This window comes from Durio zibethinus, chromosome 9 (genome assembly GCF_047325235.1).
Source record: "Durio zibethinus cultivar Kanyao isolate XHJ-2024 chromosome 9, ASM4732523v1, whole genome shotgun sequence".
Lineage (NCBI taxonomy): Eukaryota > Viridiplantae > Streptophyta > Magnoliopsida > Malvales > Malvaceae > Durio > Durio zibethinus.
In genome coordinates this window covers 27464764-27482212 of record NC_143170.1, presented here as the reverse complement: position 1 = coordinate 27482212, position 17449 = coordinate 27464764, and the positions used below count along the sequence as shown (strand labels likewise).

The following is a 17449-nucleotide window of genomic DNA, read 5'->3' as shown; positions in this document are numbered from 1 at the left end:
CATTAATTTGTACAACATGCATTCCTATCTAATCCGATCTTATACCAGTTTCAGTAGTGAAGACCTGAAAGGAAGTTTTACCAAGTTTTGCCTATGACTTGCAAATCAAAGTTTCTTAATGCATTTTCATCAAAAAGAAAAAAGACATGCATGCACAAAGCATGCATGGAAGAATAAAGGTGAGTACATTGCCAAATTTATAATCCAGGTTTTCCACATTTTACATGTTAGAGATGATGCACAATTGTAGAAGTTTTATTTTCTAAAGATAATGGATAATAATAGAAGTTTTTTTTTCACTGATACACAACCTTATTCCTAACTCTAATTCAAAGCAAATTCGTATACGTTAACGAATTATTTTCAAATTATGAAAAAATACAAAAATAAATAATTTCAAGAATCATATATTATTTGAAAATAAGAATTACAATCATGTTAGTCCTAATAGTAAGGAGAGTAAATTTTTTTCCTTGTCAATCAAAATGGTATTTTGACAATAAAATTTTAAATGCATCAAATTAATGTAAACGAATCATCGAATATATTATGGAGGAAATTAAATCAATTGAGTTGGATATAGTTGAAGTACAAGATACTTATGGTGTTAGAGGAAATAACAATAGTACTTAATTAGAAAGTGAGGTATAAATGAAGAGAAGAGAGGGAGGGAAAGGCAACGATTACAAAAGGGTGCCGACAACAAAATCTAGGATCTTGTCTTGGAAGCCTTGGTGGGACTTCACTTTGCAAAACTTGCATAGACTGGTGAGGAAGAGGACAGGTGAAGAAACTAACCGCCCAAAGAAATCAATTCCCCATCCCTCCCTCCCCTCCATTCTTTTTACAGCTTCCAATGCCATATTGAGTCCTTTGTTGTTAGCTGATTTATGCTTCATTCGAACATTTAGCGAAAAAATTATTCATCGTTTTATTATGGTATTTTAGAATTGAATCCGAAATTTTTTTTTCACCCGTCATTCAAATGAAGCATTAGAAATGCCTCCCCCACTTTTTCCTCTATGGATTTCACTACTCTATGCAAATTCAATCAACTGAGCTTTGGGGTAAGATTTTTTTACTAGTGAAATTAAGACGTGGCCTTTTTATTTGTTAAGGTTGCAAGTTGCAGCAACCAAAATTTTCAAATTGGACCACTTTCAAAGATTGTTTAATGCTCCAAAGTTTTTTTTTTTTTTTTCAGGTTTGGGGTTGCGGGGAAACTACCGGTTCATAACAAGTTCCAACGCCAACAGTCATTGATCTCGATTATATCATTTTTACCATCATTAACTGCATTGTTTATGTTCATAATTTATGAAAATGTTCTACATGTAATACCAAAAACATTTCTAATTAATTTTTTTTTTGTAATTTGAATCTCAATATTTAAATTATGTTCTGTTATTCATGTACCTAATATTAAGGGTGAGAAAAAAATTGAAAAATCTAAAAACCAAATTAAAATTATAATATTTGATTTAATTTGGATCAATTTTTTTTTATTTAGCTCGGATCAAATTCGAATGTTAAATATTTATATTAGATTTTGATCATATTTTAGATCGATAGGTAAAAAATTAAAAAAAAATAAATCAAATCAAATTATATATATTTTTTTAGTTTTATATATATTTTAAATTTTTATAAAATTAAAATAATAATTTTATATTAAAATTTACTTAAAAATATTAAAATAATATATAAAAATTAAAAATCAATAAATCAAACCTAACAAAATTGAAAACATTTAATTCAGTTTAATTCAATTCTAATAAAAATTCAGTTTGAATTTAAATTGAATTTTAAATTTTTATAATATTATGCAACATTTAAAAAAATCAAATTGAATTGGATCCGAATCAAATTGTTATAATTCATACCTAACACTACAATTAATTAAAGTATCCTCTTAATTAAGTGCTTATAAATACACTTATGATATTTTGCTTTTATTATTTGTGAATAATCAATCTCTTCGTTGGAGTAAAATCTTCAAAAAAAAAATGACACATGGAATCAAGGAATTTTAAAAAAATTATAATTAATAGATTATAACTCTTTGAAATTGATGAAAATAATATATTAAATATAAAATCCTTTAAACAGTTAGTCAAATTCAATGATCAAAAAGCCTATATATCAATATATAATAAATATAAATTAAAAATTTATTTCAATTAATTTATATAATTATTTTTTTTTAAACATCAAATAAATCTAAAATTTATAATTTTTTTTTATCTTGAAACAATGAAATTCTTAAGCCAATGATGTATGTTTTGAAATGAAGTTCAAAATGAGATGGCATGAATCAGCCTGACAAACTTCCAAGTACAATTATAGAAATAGTGTTGTAGAGAAGAGAAACCCTTAAACAGGAAAACAGGAAAAATAAAAAGAAAGTATAATTATAAATAAGTTGAATTAGGTTAAGGTTTCATCTATACAAATAGTAAAATTAATTACGATAAGATTAAAAATAATAATTATTATTAAAAAAATTATTATAATTATAATTAAAAAATTTTAATAAAAAATTTATATTGAATGAATTTTATTAAAATTAATATAATAAATTTAATCATATTACACTGAAAATACAGTAAATTCCGCAAGCTAGGTGAGTTTCACAGCAGGATATTTATAATTCAATTGGAGTACAACAAGGGAAAGGGCGCAAGGGACAATGGCCAATGGGGCATGGACCACAGTAGTTGATAGGGCAGGCAGGCAGGGTAAGAAATGGGTTCTTACTTCTTGCCTTTAATTGGAATTTTAGCTATAGAGCTTCTTCAACCTGCCGTTTGTTCCTAGGCTATATGTAATTATCAAGTTATACAATGCCTTAAATTTAAATCTTAATTCATTATGTTTGACTCATGTATAGAAGTGTTCATAAATCGAATTGAATTTGGATCAAATTTATATTTAATAATAATAATTTATAAATTTATTTAGGTTTGATCGTATTTGATATTTTGAATTTTAAAATTTTTTAAAAATTGATATAAATTAAAAAAATAAAATTTAAGCTTATATATTAAATTTAATTTATATAATAAAAAATAAAAAATCATTTAAAAAAATATAATATAAAAATAAAAATTAACATATATACTTATATAAATATAATATTTTACTTATATATTTTATTCAAACCGACTTAAATTTTAATTTTTTATGCAAAACTCAAAATATATATTTTATATAATTATAATATTTTAATTAAATATTTAATTTAGTTTTAGTTTAGATTTTAATTTTTTTATCAAGATTTAATTCAAAATTTAAACAAACTTAAAAATTATATTCAAACGGATTTAATAAATTTTAATTTTTTATTTAAATTTTCTTAAAATGTAAATAAATCTTTAAATTTTAAAAAATAATTCAAACTTTAAATTATATGACAAGAACTATACTATTAAAACTATTATTATCTTAATTTGATTAATGGATGCTAATTTAATATCAAAAGAGTTATAATATAAATAAATAAATTTTACAAATTAATAGTTTTCTTTGTAAATAAAATTTTATTTTATTATTCATCCGAAATTTAATCTAATCATTGGTATAATTATTTTTTTAAAAAATATTTAATAAATTTATAATTTTAATTTTATTTCATATGGAGGATGATGATTTGTTTCATTTCAAGCCATACAGAGAGGATGGTGTCGTCTAGAACGAATCCAAGTTAAGTCAAAAACCACAGGGAGAGTCATTTTCATACATAATATCTAGTCCAGATTGTGTCAACAAAAAAAAAAAATTTACAACAGCTGAAGACAGCCACAGATTTTAAGGGCCCCAATTTCATATCAAAGATGATTATGGTTGCCGGGCAAATCAATGATGAGACTGACAGCAAAGCCTGCAATATATAAAATCTTTGCATTCAGGATTTCGTATTTCAGTTCAACAAGTTCGAATTAATTAGTGGGAGAGAAAAAATTTTAAAAAAATTTAAAATTATAATATTTAATACGATTTAAATTTATTTTTTATATTTATTTATATTAAATTTAAATATTAAATATATATTAAATTAAATTTAAATTTTAAATTAAGATGTAAAAAAATAGAATTAAATTAAATTATATATTTTTATTATTTATATATATATATTTTTAATTTTTATAAAATAAAAATAATTAATTTATATAAAAATTTATTTAATATATTAAAAATTTAATTAAAATAATATATAAATTTATAAATCAAATTTCAATTCAAATTTAATCAATTTAAATTTTGATTAAATTTTAAAAATTTATAATATTATATATTGTATAAAAAAATTAAATCCAATCTAATTGAATTTGAAATGTTATGTCTCTTAAAATTAATAATTATTTTTACTGACTGAAGTTGCTTAGAATTTACATTTAAATAAATTTTGATGAAAATTTCAAATTCAAACCAACGTTTGTTGTGCCATCTCTTTGATAGGAGCGTGGGCATAACTGGTTTTCAAAAGTAAAAGAAACTCAAAAAGAAAAACATGCCATGAAATGTGAAACATAATGCCACATGCTTTGTCTTAAGCATCATCCATACTTGTACTTCTTTTTTTACTTGGTTTATTGCAAACGTTGAAAAGGAACAAACAGGCTGTCTCTATTCTCCCTCCCTCCCTTCTTAGCAACATTACATTTTTCAAAACAACCCCTCAACAAGGTAAAACAAAAACACAAGAACCTATTAAAATAATCTAACTGCCCTTGTAAAACAAAACAAATCTAACCCTCTTTTGGCCTTCTCCATTGGAACACTACACTTCTTCAACTCTTCAACTAAACCCAAACCTTTTATCCCCTTTCATTACATCATCATCCTTTGTTTCCTGTACTTTGAAACCCATTGTTGCATTTCTGCTGATAAGGTACAGCAACGGATTTATTATTATTTTTCTTTGTTTTTTACTGCTTTTTTTTTGGGGGGGGGGGGGCGGGGGTGTTCTCCTTTTGTGTCTGAGCTCCTTTTGCTCTTTGGTTACCTACTTTATTGATTTTTAATGGAGTCCATGTCAGTGAATAAATGGCTGGCTGGAAAGAGAAAACAAGTTTTTCTTGCTTGTGTGTAATTACCCTCTGTTACAATCTTCCTTATTTGTTTATTGTTTCTTTATCTCTTGGTGGTACACTTTTCTCAGTTTTTTTTTTTTTTTCCAATCTTCTTGGGACCAATATATGTTGCAAAACATCCTTAGCATCCTTTACTTCATTATAAAAATATGACTTTCTGATGTTAGTTTCTTGCTTTTTTATGTATTTCTTTTTGGCTCTCTCTTCATTCAAAAAGAGGGAAAAAAATTTATACATTGCATATCTCTGTATCTATTCCTCTTATTCGTGTTTATGTTGAATCTGGAAGTTCAATGTCACCCAAAGAATTTCTATAGCACTATTGATTTTTTTTATATAATTGTGAAACAGTTTCCTATTAGGTGAGGCATAAACAGTGACAAGAAGTTTAAATTGAGTGTGGAGAAGAAGCAATTTATTTATTTATTTATTTTTTTGAAAGGAAAAAGACAGATTAAGTGAAAGATTTTATGGACTGGAACTTGAAAGCTACTTCTTGGGATTTTACTGAAATTGATGAGGAAGCTGTACCAAGCATAGATGCAGTCAATGGATCAAGTACCTATAAGGTTCCGAGGAATAAAGGGGGTTTCTCCGTTGATTTGAAGCTTGGTCAGGTAGGAAATTCAGGAGAAGAGCCATTGAACAAATGGAAGGAGCCAGGAGGGTTAAAGATGGAGTCTTCACCATCAAAGAGGTCACGGACAACTAATAATGGAACTCATCAGGTTTCCTGCCTTGTTGATGAATGCAGTTCAGACCTCAGGAATTGTAGGGACTACCATAGGCGCCATAAGGTGTGTGAGCTCCACTCTAAGACTGCACAGGTTATGATTAAAGGCCAGAAGCAACGGTTCTGTCAACAATGCAGCAGGTACTTCCTCTATCCTGTTTTACACTTCTTGATAACTTGAACTTTGTATAAGAAATTTGTGGCGCTGGCGCTTTAGTGAACTATGATTCTGATTCCTTGTCTCAATTACATATTTCCTTCAGTGGTTGCTTTTGCTTTGCTGGTCAATCCTTTTGCGTGCCTGCTGCTGCTAGGAACTTTGGCGTTACTGCCTTTAAGCATAATTTTAAGAGATAAGATTCTGATTTCTGATTGCTTAGCTGATAGCCGAAGTACGATACATGGCTTTAGGAGAATTGATTGCTTTACCATCAATTGTTTCATTGTTACGCAGAATTGTGATTTTTGTGGGTGATTGAGTGCTTCACTGAAAAATGTTTCCTGTGTTTCAAGAAAAGAAAACAGTTCCTGGAAGAATGGTCATCCTTGCGAGCTAAAAGTTCACATGAATCTTTCTTTCTTCTGAAAAGAAAATGTTTAACTATTGTTTCTAAACTGAGTTTTCTTCCATCCCTGTTCCCCACCATTCCTTTTTCTCTTTTGATTTGTCTTTGTTTTGAATCAATTCCTTTTCTTTAACTCTGTACCGTTATTACATGCTTTATGCAACAAATGGGATAATCTCATTCTCATAGATTTGTTACTTATACCTATAAATAAAGGCAGTTCAAGCCGGCAATATATTCTTGCCTACTTCATCATTAACTTAATACTAATAACCAAGTCTATCTTAGTTGATGTTTATCATTCTTTTCTTTTCATGTATGTATAATGGTGTTAAATATCAACTATTTCAATTAATTGCCAGCATTTCAATTCCATTTCTTTTGAGGTTGGACCTATGCAATTTCCTAAATTCCTCAACATCATCTCACTATTTTTTGTAGGTTTCACTCACTGGAAGAGTTTGATGAAGGAAAGAGAAGCTGCAGGAAACGTCTTGATGGGCACAACCGGAGGAGAAGGAAGCCTCTGCCAGATCCCCCCTCATGTTCTGGGAGTTATTTTTCCAACTACCAAGGTCAGCTGTGCTATGATGTTTGGCTGAAATTAATCTCAGTGCTTTTAAGAATGAATGAAATCATGCACTCACTTGCAAGAAATTAGGAGATCCTATAAACGTTTACTTTATGAATCAGCTCACCACTGTTTCATCAATTTGCTTTGTTGAATGAACATTAGAACAGTCTAGTAGCAACCAGAGTGAAGTATAGTGGTTTATTTTCACCTGCTTACTTGTCACCCTTCTTTTGGAAAACTTTTTGATGATTGTTCTCAGAACATAGACTATTTTATGACTTGAGATTGAGTAATTCTATTTTAATCTCCATTAAGCTAATGTAAAGCAGTCCTAATTGCCAGAAAGTTGCCATGCCTCTAGGAATAGATTGTAGAAACTTTTATAACTTTACATATTTGGTCCTTCTGACTCATTTGTATAAACATGCCTATTGGTCCAAATTTTTAGAAAGCTAAGCTGCTAGTGACTCTTATGAGGATATATTATTAAAAATGCCTTGTTTCCTGTTAACAATCTGGTGATTTGTCCGGAAGATATCAACTGCAAATGCACAATAAGACCCATCTCTTCTCAAATTTCGTGTACATAAAATTCTTTGAATCGATACATATTCCACATTTCAGGTACACAGATGTTGCCATTGTCTAGTTTGCATGTATATCCATCCACTACTGTGGTGAAACCTACTTGGCCTGGAGTTGCAAATTCTGAGACAAAGTCTAGGCTTCTTAACCAGCAGCAACAGTTACACTCGCCTGGGAAACAAAATCTTATTCTTGGATCCTCTTCAAGTAACTACAGAGGGAAGCAATTCACATTCTTGCAAGGTGAGAATATCACTCTCCAGAGTCAGACACCTCCAGAAGCTTCTGTGTGTCAGCCGCTTCTCAGGGCTGTGCCTTTCTCAGAAGGCAGTGGAGGTAGCCATAGTATGTTCTGTGACAGGTTAACAACTCCAGTTCAAGATTCGGATTGTGCTCTCTCTCTTCTGTCATCTCCGCAGACACAGACATCCGGGATCAGTTTGAGAAACATGGTGCAGCCTCACTCATTCCCCTTGGTGCAACCGCTAGGTCCAAGCCTACAGAACCGCGTTATAGAGCCCATGGATTCAGTTGTTGCCAATGGCAGGGATCCTGTGGTCCATTGCCCAACAACTTTTCACATGGGTTCCGGTGGATCCTCCGGAAGTGAAGCCCCTCAAACTCTTCCCTTGCATTGGCAATAGGAATTTTGAAACCTTTGCTGCACAATAAATTCGGGTTATTTTCTTGAACCCTGAGTGCCAAAACTAGAATGATGGTTCATTGAATTGAATATAACTGCTTTTTTCATTGTAATGTTATGATGTGCTAGGACTTCGGAAAGCTGAAGTGTAAGTTTTCCTTTTCTTTTTTTAAGGTTTGAATTTAGTGTTCCCTGTTGACTACATGTAATGAAGGCTCTTATTTATGTTCATTTGGGCCTTGAGTAGTTTCTTCCTTTTTTTTTTTTTTTATTACATCATTCACATTCAGTGAAGTGGCCTAAATATGCTTCAGGATTTCCATAGCAACACATCTTGCTTGTGTAACCCCTGCTAGGTAATGTATTTTCATGGGGGAATTACTTCCTTCATCCTATTAACAATACTCACTTTGAGAAGAATCTCAATCCATTTCTAGCTTGAACATAAATAACAAGCCATTAGAAGCTATTTTTTGTCTCTGAACAAGGAATGGCTTGTCAAAATTTGTTGCGAAATTCTTTAACAGGAGCTTGTATGTGAATTGGGCTATTGATTTAGGCATTCCTGATAAATGGAAAAGCATATTCACGAGGGATCATTCCAGTTGCGAAATGGAAATGCATTCAAAGAATAAAATCCTGAATGTATCAGGTCTTAAAATTACTCGAAAATGAAACCTAAGAGCATCCCTCATAAGCTTGAGTATATAATCACAAGTTTTGTACTAAAATTATATCATTTTCAATTAATTTCCAAAAGAAAAAGAGACGAGGAACCCTAGTGATCATTTGCAATCCTATGTGATTGATCATTAAAAAAGTTTTACAGCCACTTTTTAAGAGAATCCAGTAATGATTTCCAAGACCTGAAATCATGAGAATTGAAAATGAAACCGTGGGCGGAAATGTCTAGAGAAAACTTGCTTGATTACCTACCATAATGAATAATAATAAAAAAAAACAGCTGTAATGGTATTATGTCAATTAAAGCAAAAGAAGAGAAGATCTGCTGAGGTGACAGAAATAGCCAAAAAACAGTAACCAACCAATCCAAAGAATCCAAACTTCATATCCAAAAAAGCAATGAATCCATTTCTCCTTTAATAGCTTTAATTGCCAGGTTTAGCTCTTTCAGGATTATGGAAAAGAAAAGAATCCTGCTAATAATTACCTCCTTTATACATAAAAACGACACTGCTTGGGTAGTGTCACCCATCTATGCTTGGCATTATAAGTATGTTTATGCCTTCAAGGCTGTACACATTCACACAGAAACAGTGAAGACTGCAGACAAAGAAGAAAAAGAGGAAGAAAATGGGTGGTTTTGCTGCAGTAAACGATGATATTCTTCAAAACATACTCTTCAGGTTGCCAGCTTTATCCTTTGCATCGGCTGCCTGCGTTAGCAAATCCTGGAACAACGTTTGCGACAGGGTTCTGTCTTGTCCGAAGCTTGTTTCTGCACTCTCTCTCAACCCTTCTCTACCTGTAAGTTATACTAACTGAACACGTACTTGGTTCTAATGCAACTAGAGGAAGAAAATGAATATGGGTTATTTGTTTTCCAATTGACAGCATGCTGTGAATGAGGTTCTTGACAAGGTTCTCTCCGGGCCAATTTGTCCACAGTTCGCCATTGCCTCTATTGGCTTGCAGTTTAGCTTGGAAGCAGCTCATCAACTTGTATTGACTCTTTGCTAGAATCTTTATTTATTTTATGTCAAAATGGCCACTTTGCTTTTGGATTTTGCTTCAACCTTGCAGCCTCTTACGAATCCCCCCCCCCCCCCCCCCCACCCAATTCTAGGAAAAAAATAGAGGGTCTTTTGGTTTGACTTGAGCTATGATGCAGATCACTGAAAAACTTGGCTCCAGAACACCAGTCATTACCAATACTGCACGTGGAATTATTGGTAGAGATGCTGTTACTAATACAATGAGAGAGGTTTTTTTCTTTGCTGGTTTATTCCTAAGTTAAAACTACCTATAATTAGACTACATTAGAGTCCTCAGCTGAAGTTATCTTGCAGGTTAGGTGGCACATGATACCTGAGGAGGAAGGTTCAAATTCACAGGAATCTGAGTATTTTAACCGAGGCATTGTTTTGATTGTTGGATATCTACCTGGACTAAAGGTTGATGCCATACCTTTATTACGATCAATGAGGGTAATCTTGCTGCCTTTATCACATTTCTTGTTAATTAGAGTTCTCATTATGATAATGCTAAATATTAATTCTACACGAATGCCCCATCTCAAACAAACATGGTAAGGGCAAGATCTCTTCTAATCTGAATGAATGTAATGGGAAAATGAAGAGCCATGTCTTTTGCAATTCTACCAAGATGGGGCGTATCATGATGTTTGTGATTGTTCTTTATTGTTTTAAGAGGGAATTATTTATACATTTATATTCAACGCAATTTGTTTGTTCAAAGGAATGTTGAATTATGGATTTTAATATCAGGAGCATGGAGTTACCATGATTGACAAATTTATGATGGACATAAGGAATTACACAGCTTCTGTTTCTGGCTGTATTGCTCCAGCTGGGATCATACTGTTTGGAGTAAGTGAGCATTTCCTGAACAGGGTTTTACATTATTTTCCTTCAAATAATCCAGCTGTTATGTTATTTCTTCAATTTGCATTACTAACGCTTGGTATGGACTAATTTTAGGATCAACACATTGACATCACACCTGTTCTTGCAGATATTGGTAAGTCCTCTTTACATTTATATCACTCTACCATTCATGATGAGGTTTCTGATTCCCTTGTTTTGATGCTAGTAAAAATAATACTTTGTTTAAGGATCAAGTGATATGAATTTGTGCGATGTGTCCCAATTTTGTATGGTTTCTTGTTTACAAAATTGCTTAATTAGATATTGTATTCAAGAAAAAGGCATCTCTTTCCTTGTACCAGTTTTATTGAAATGCATGGCTTGAACAGGCTAAACATTGTTGGAAACCTCTTGTTTTTGTCAGATTGTGTTATGCCTGAGGAAACAGTGATTGTAGGGGATGCAAGTAGCCGCTTCTTGTGCAGGAGTGGTCATTATTCTCAAGATTACGATGCTGATCAGTACTTTTTTGATGCTGTTGCCCTTGTGTTTGCAAGGAATAAAGATAAACCTCATGGTACTTCATTTTTTTTCCTTAATGCATTGAAATCCCCAATTACACACTGCACTTTCTCACATTCTGCTTGGATAGTCGCAACATTTTCTGAGATCTTGATTAATCAACATTTCTGTTTGTGTCTGAAATGGCTTTTACTTCCTTGCAAAATTGCAAGTGCCATTGAGAATGGTGCTTAGAGACTAGTCTAGAAAGGTGAAATTTATTCTAGCCATCAAAGCCTAAAATGCCATAAAGATCTGGTTTCATGGTGACAGATGAATGAGAAGCCAGGAAGAAAAGAAAGCGTACTGCATAAAATCATTTGTTATCAAACAACAGATTCTTATGGTTTCTTGTGCTATGCATAAATTCATGCAGAAAACATTTGCTTTGATTAGAAATTTGCTTCTTTAACCTTTGTAGCGAACTATTTGCTTTCAGCTTCTGCATTCTCAGTTTCTAGGTCCCTTATTACTGCTTCTTGCACTCACTATGGGTAATTTGTTTTGCTTGCTCCATTTCATTTTCTGAGGCAATGATTATGTTCAAAATCTTATTACTCTGTTCTTTCAGCTTTCCGAATACCATTATATTGGTGAAAATCATAGATTCTAATTCTATTGGTCATATGTTCCTGGTTTATTTGAATGAGCAGGTATAGGAGAGACTCGATTCCATGCTACATTGTCAACAGGTGTAATGCCCTTTGGTCCTGAGCTCAAGGCAATTTCGGTAACAGCCAAAGGCACAGAATGTTCGTGGCTCACTGCCAGCATTGATGGATACCATCAGATATTAGATAGCCAGAGGCTTTTGGATGATATCAGTGATGAGGTAATGGTATTGATCAAATTTGTGAACTCACAAGCATATTTCATGGGTTTCTAAATTACATTTTTCTTTACAAGTAGTGTCTAGGAAAGTTTTTGTCTACGAAATTGGCATTGAGTAGATGTCTCATTCATGCTTAGTATGATTATGTCCACTAGTCAAATAAAGAATTTTACATAGTTTAGCAGATCTGTTAATGCTGTTTTCTTACCAGAAATATTGATATGTTGCAGATGGATGATGACTGTGCTGATTTGTACATTGGGGTCATACAGAAAAGACCATCCTTCATTGAACCAGAGAAATTGGAACTAAGAACATACTTGGCCTTTTATGAAGTTTTAGGGTAAGAGTTTTATCCATTTATTTGCTTTAGATTCATGGATAAAATCTAACTGCACTTTTGGCTAATATTCAAAGTTTTGTACCATTTGCTTCCCACTTATTTGCTCTTTCTTACAAAAAGATAAAAGAACTGATTGCAAGTTACTGGTTTTCGACAGGGGAGATGAAGAGTATTTAGTTGTTGATGGTGTTGGCATAAAACCTGGAGACACATTCCTATTCTTCCATTCGGATTCGGACACTGCATCATCATCCTGCCTTAATGCCTACGAAAGCCTCAAAGTTCTGAAATCAGCTTCGAGTTCCAGGAACTGCTACTCCGTGAGGGATGCTGCTGGTGGTGGCAATGGTGGAGTGTTTGGAGGCTTGATCTTCTCTTGTCATTACCGTGGAGAATCATATTTTGACAGCTTCCCATTCTACAGCAACTTCCCTGGTGCTCCACTGGCAGGAATGGTTTGCAACAAGGAAATTGGACGTGACTCAACAGGCTCCTCAATGTGGCAATTACAAGCGGAAGAAGAAAGTCCAGCTCGTTGCTCCCTCCATGTTTGCACCACAGTTTATTTGGTGTTGTCCTATGTTCCAGCATCTCCAAATCTTTTAAGTAATTAGACAGTTTGTCTTTACAACAATGCATGTATGCAATTGCTATGCAACTCATTTGGAGTTTGAGGCTTTTCAGCCAAAAGAAGGGCGAAAATAATTAATGATACAATTCTGAATGATCATATGATTATTCATTTAAAGGAAATGGATGTTTCCCTTCCATTTTTTTTGCAATTGTGGAAATATTGGGTCCTCCTTGGGCATGGAAAAGTGCAGATTCCTTCTTTTTTCCTTCATTTGGATAACATGAATAATTTAAATACCAAAAAAATGAGAGAATAATTTGGCAATCATGTCTGACCAGCTTCCTCTTACCCTAGTCTGTCGAACATTCTGGTAGACATGTGCAAAGGAAGACCTTTGGATGACTTTTTTTTTTTTTTTTTTTTATGTTACAACTATGATGTCCTGCAATTCAGTGGCAATTATGAATTTGGATGAAAATGGAGTCAAATTAACGACAGATTTATACATTGGATTACCAGTTCTATTTTCTTGGCACACCGGATATGACCAAAAAAAATAGAGGAAGTTGAATCTTGAATTTCGACTTGTTATGCTTCATTTGAATGATCGGTGAAAAGAGATTTTCATCGAGTCATCATCTCGTTTTATCATTGAAAGGTTCAGGCTCAAAACAATGTGATGACACTATAGAAAGGATTCCCACCTGCCATCCAAATGAAATCTTAATATATAAAAGGCAATAACCAGAAATTTAACCTCGGGTTGATAAAATAAGACTATTTATATGGTTTCCATTATTCAGTTCCATTTTGGATAGACCACTGATTAAGGCCATCCTCAGTGCTCACTGTTTCATTGGAGACAAAGCCAGGAATGGATCACATCTATTATCTGCTAAAATCCACAATACTGATTTGGGATAATCTTGATCATCCGGTAAGTTGAGGATCAGATTTCTAAATATAATTTTGTATTCCTAACATTTTTCCAGGAAGACAGTTGAATATATGCACGAGAAGATCATATGTTTCAAGAAAATTAGGTCATCTATGCAGAACTCAAACTCCGAAAGATCAAAAAAGGTCTAAAATCTTACAGAAAATCAAGCTAAAGCTGAAGTCTGAACGTCTCTTATAGTTCACAAGAATCATGGCAGAAAAATTCAGGGATGACCTATGAATCATGCAAATAGCTAAGCTACTGATCATATCCTAGCTATGTCATTCAAACACACCTGAAATTTTAATCTGAAATAAAAGAAAAAGAAGGAACATATATGAAGTAAACGAGATATTGGCACGGCTCAATCAAATTAAAGAACCCAAAAAAGCTTAGGAGATTTGATTTGATTGAGCCATTCCAATATCCCACTTTTCTCTCTATGCTTACCACTTAAACAAACATCTTCAATCAAAGCAGAAATGATCAAATGATAAAATTGTCCGCTGCCCTCATCTATATCTTTCGAACCATGTATGTATAGATATTCATTTTTCTTCTGTCATCATGATGGCGATGATGTTGATGAAGGTGATCGAGCTCAGAATAAGAAAAGAAAAAAAAATCTGCAGCTTCTGAATAATGAGATCAATTAATGTAATAGAAGGGAAGGAGGGGGTATGATAGCTAGCTAGGTAGATATTAGAATGGTTGAGATGTCAAAATCTTTGCTTCATTTAGAAAAGTGACAATTTATATAAATTTTCTCATTAGGTTTTCCATGATATGCCTTAGTGGTTGATGACACATTTCTCAAATGTGACCAAAAACTTGTTTCTATGAGCCATTTCAATTTCTCAATTTGAAAATATAGAGTTTTGATGTTGATTGAATTATTAATACTCATGTTATGCCAAGAAAATTAAAATCATATTCAATTAACTATCATCATTACTTTGAATTTAGTAAAAAAAAATATTAGTATTCAAAAATGAATTTTCTTCAAATATCTTTGAACCCTATTTTATTTATATAAAAAAAAAAGATCGAAACCTTTTTTTTTTTTAATAATACATAAATTATTGAGTCAAATGTTCCGGTGCATAATCCTGTTTTCTATCAATTATTTGCATTAAAGGATGGGCAGCTATATAGCTAGCAAGGGATATATTGAACTGGCTGGCTATAATTCATGAGCTGGCCATATTCCAATATTTCAAGAGAGATCGAATTTAGCAGATGGCATATTGCTGCCATTGATAGTTGGAAGGTGGTGCTGCTGCTGATGACGATGCTTTGACAATGGATTAAGTGCTCTTAATCATCATCAATGTGAAAGATTCGTATCCAACTTAAAAGATATTATTTATTTTAATTTAAAATTTAAAGGTTTTATTTTATAAAAAATATCTTATAAATTTAGATTTAAACTTCTATATATATATATATATATATATATATATCATAACATATTCTCTAAGCATTCAGATATAAAATTAAATTTTATAAATTTTTTATGTTAAAATTTGACATCTTCGTTAATTCCAATACAAAACATATAAATTCATTAAATCACATCAAATATTAGGTAAGTCAAATTAAAATACACACAGATCATAGGATCACATCAGATATTAAAATTCTAAAGGTGACTCTTAGCATGTAGCACTTAATCCTCATAAGATTTTAGAGGTGAATCATACAATGTAGCACTTAACTTTCGTTCAACTGATGATCACTCTGATATCATTTGTGAAAATCTGTACTTAATCTATAAAATATTATAAATTTTATCTAAAAAACTAACGATTTAATCTCATAAAAAATATCTTATAAATTTAAATTTAAATCTTAATATATAAATTGTAATGAAATTTTAAATTATCTCAATATCAAATTAAAGCATTACAATCAGTCATAAAAAAATTGATCTATAGCTAATAGGGAGCAAACAGGTTGGTAGGCAAGGATAAGTAATCATGACGATTAATTACGTCGAAATTCAAATCTCAATAATTTTAATCCTTATCTTTACTCTTAAACCGTGAATTATAACGATGTCATCGAAAAATATTTATTTTGAGAGAGCAGTATCCAACAAACTAATAGGAACTTGCAATTCAAATTGATTTGTTAGAAAATTTTAGTTGGTTAGGCGGAGAGACAAAGGGTGGTTTCAGCAAAATGATTCGTTGGTGTAATTAAAATTCCTTGTCCACTAAAGACAGGAAGAAACCATATGTATTTGCTAAGGCTATGTGATGGCAACAACACACACCTAATGTTGTTTGTCCTAATTTCCCCACATAATTACATTTAAGAAGATCAAATCATCTTTCAAAGCATCGAAAAGGAAATTAGATATGACCACAAGACATCAACCTGTCTGTTTGTCCTTTTGAGTTTTACAAGCGCCTGCCTAGCCGCCCGATATGTCTATTTTAATGAAATCGTGTCCAGCCGACGTAGCCAAAACCTTGTTTAATTTTTAACCATCAATGTTTTGATCATATAATTAGGAACTAAGGTGTAAGGTTAAATTAAAAATAGCATTCAACGAGTTTAAATTTTAGAATTTAGAATTTTTTATTTTTATTTAAAAAAATCATAACATGAACATCAGAATTTTTTGTTCCGTATGAATTACAAAATTGTTTGTAAATGAAAAAAATTTTCTTTTCTTCAACTTTCTCGTATGTATTGTTTGTTTTTCATTGAGATTTCATAACTAGAGTCTTAAAACTTTCGTTGAATCTGAATTTCCGTGCTTTAACATGAATTAAAATTTTGATTACCATATAATAAGAACAAAATAACAAAGATTTAGCTATAATTTGACTAATAAAATCAAAATTTTATACGAAAAAAATAAAAACCCAACATGAAAAAAAAATTGATTAGCAAGTTAAGTCATACGTATATGTAGTGAAGGGATGAAAATAAAAATAACAAATAAAATTCAATTCAATTCGATTATTTTGATTAATGCATAATATTTTAAACTTTTAAAAATCAATGTAAATTTAAATTAAATTTTATTAATTTAATTCAATTCATTTAATTAATTTTTTAAATTTAAAATTTTTAATATTTTTTTAAAAAATAACGAAAAGAATAGTAGCAGTGAGTTGGTTGCAAATTTATTCTGTAGTAAAACTTTGTCGCCAACCCCACCAATCAATGATCCCAGTCTACGCCCATACTTGATTCTTTCTTGCCAAGGAATATGCTTTTCCTCTCACAATACCCGGGAATTCAAAGTTGGAATGACATAGCTTGGAAATATAAGTGAAGATGACAGGAAATGCTGTGTCTGACTGCCAATTTGATTTTGAATTTTGATGCGAAGGAAACTGGTAATTTTATCACAAAGGGCAAAAACAGTAAACTGAACAAATAATGTGCCCAACATACCATAGAAATTAAGCCACAAGCTCC

General features: G+C 31.6%; 2 protein-coding genes and 1 long non-coding RNA gene across 9 annotated transcripts; 2 read left to right on the top strand and 1 right to left on the bottom strand.

Annotated features, from left to right (window-relative positions):
* The first annotated feature begins 4563 nt into the window (after positions 1 to 4563).
* Positions 4564 to 8425, top strand: LOC111317944 (squamosa promoter-binding-like protein 13A). Of its 5 annotated transcripts, none has more exons than XM_022920489.2 (4): positions 4564 to 4891; positions 5445 to 5967; positions 6834 to 6967; positions 7591 to 8425. In XM_022920489.2, the coding sequence occupies exons 2-4, from the start codon at positions 5564 to 5566 to the stop codon at positions 8193 to 8195; spliced, it is 1143 nt and encodes a 380-aa protein (XP_022776224.2). In that variant the 5' UTR covers positions 4564 to 4891; positions 5445 to 5563; the 3' UTR covers positions 8196 to 8425. The 5 variants fall into 5 exon arrangements, with proteins under 5 accessions (XP_022776224.2, XP_022776232.2, XP_089622219.1 ...); XM_022920497.2 differs by having other exon boundaries at positions 4614 to 4891; positions 5536 to 5967; XM_089766093.1 differs by having other exon boundaries at positions 4635 to 4891; positions 5543 to 5967.
* Positions 8426 to 9389: 964 nt separating this feature from the next.
* On the top strand, positions 9390 to 13250 carry LOC111313945 (F-box/LRR-repeat protein At5g63520-like). The gene is made up of 10 exons (XM_022914844.2): positions 9390 to 9682; positions 9770 to 9877; positions 10047 to 10139; positions 10225 to 10362; positions 10663 to 10764; positions 10876 to 10915; positions 11186 to 11338; positions 11976 to 12154; positions 12385 to 12497; positions 12655 to 13250. The coding sequence occupies exons 1-10, from the start codon at positions 9509 to 9511 to the stop codon at positions 13109 to 13111; spliced, it is 1557 nt and encodes a 518-aa protein (XP_022770579.1). The 5' UTR covers positions 9390 to 9508; the 3' UTR covers positions 13112 to 13250.
* Positions 12553 to 14974, bottom strand: LOC111313951 (uncharacterized). 3 transcript variants are annotated; one of them, XR_002693080.2, is made up of 3 exons: positions 14462 to 14974; positions 13578 to 13775; positions 12553 to 13096 (listed from the first exon to the last, which is right to left on the bottom strand). It is a non-coding gene; the product is annotated as an uncharacterized LOC111313951 (long non-coding RNA). The 3 variants fall into 3 exon arrangements; XR_016345323.1 differs by having other exon boundaries at positions 12553 to 13513; positions 13588 to 13775; positions 14462 to 14973; XR_016345322.1 differs by having other exon boundaries at positions 13588 to 13775; positions 14462 to 14971.
* Positions 14975 to 17449: the final 2475 nt, after the last annotated feature.

Bases quoted from the DNA above. Each gene is read 5' to 3' on its own strand.
- LOC111317944 (XM_022920489.2), top strand. From the start codon at position 5,564: ATGGACTGGAACTTGAAAGCTACTTCTTGGGATTTTACTGAAATTGAT. The intron at 5,968-6,833 runs GTACTTCCTCTA...TATTTTTTGTAG, and splicing joins TTCTGTCAACAATGCAGCAG to GTTTCACTCACTGGAAGAGT. The intron at 6,968-7,590 runs GTCAGCTGTGCT...TCCACATTTCAG, and splicing joins TTATTTTTCCAACTACCAAG to GTACACAGATGTTGCCATTG.
- LOC111313945 (XM_022914844.2), top strand. From the start codon at position 9,509: ATGGGTGGTTTTGCTGCAGTAAACGATGATATTCTTCAAAACATACTC. The intron at 10,140-10,224 runs GTTTTTTTCTTT...GTTATCTTGCAG, and splicing joins TTACTAATACAATGAGAGAG to GTTAGGTGGCACATGATACC. The intron at 12,498-12,654 runs GTAAGAGTTTTA...GGTTTTCGACAG, and splicing joins GCCTTTTATGAAGTTTTAGG to GGGAGATGAAGAGTATTTAG.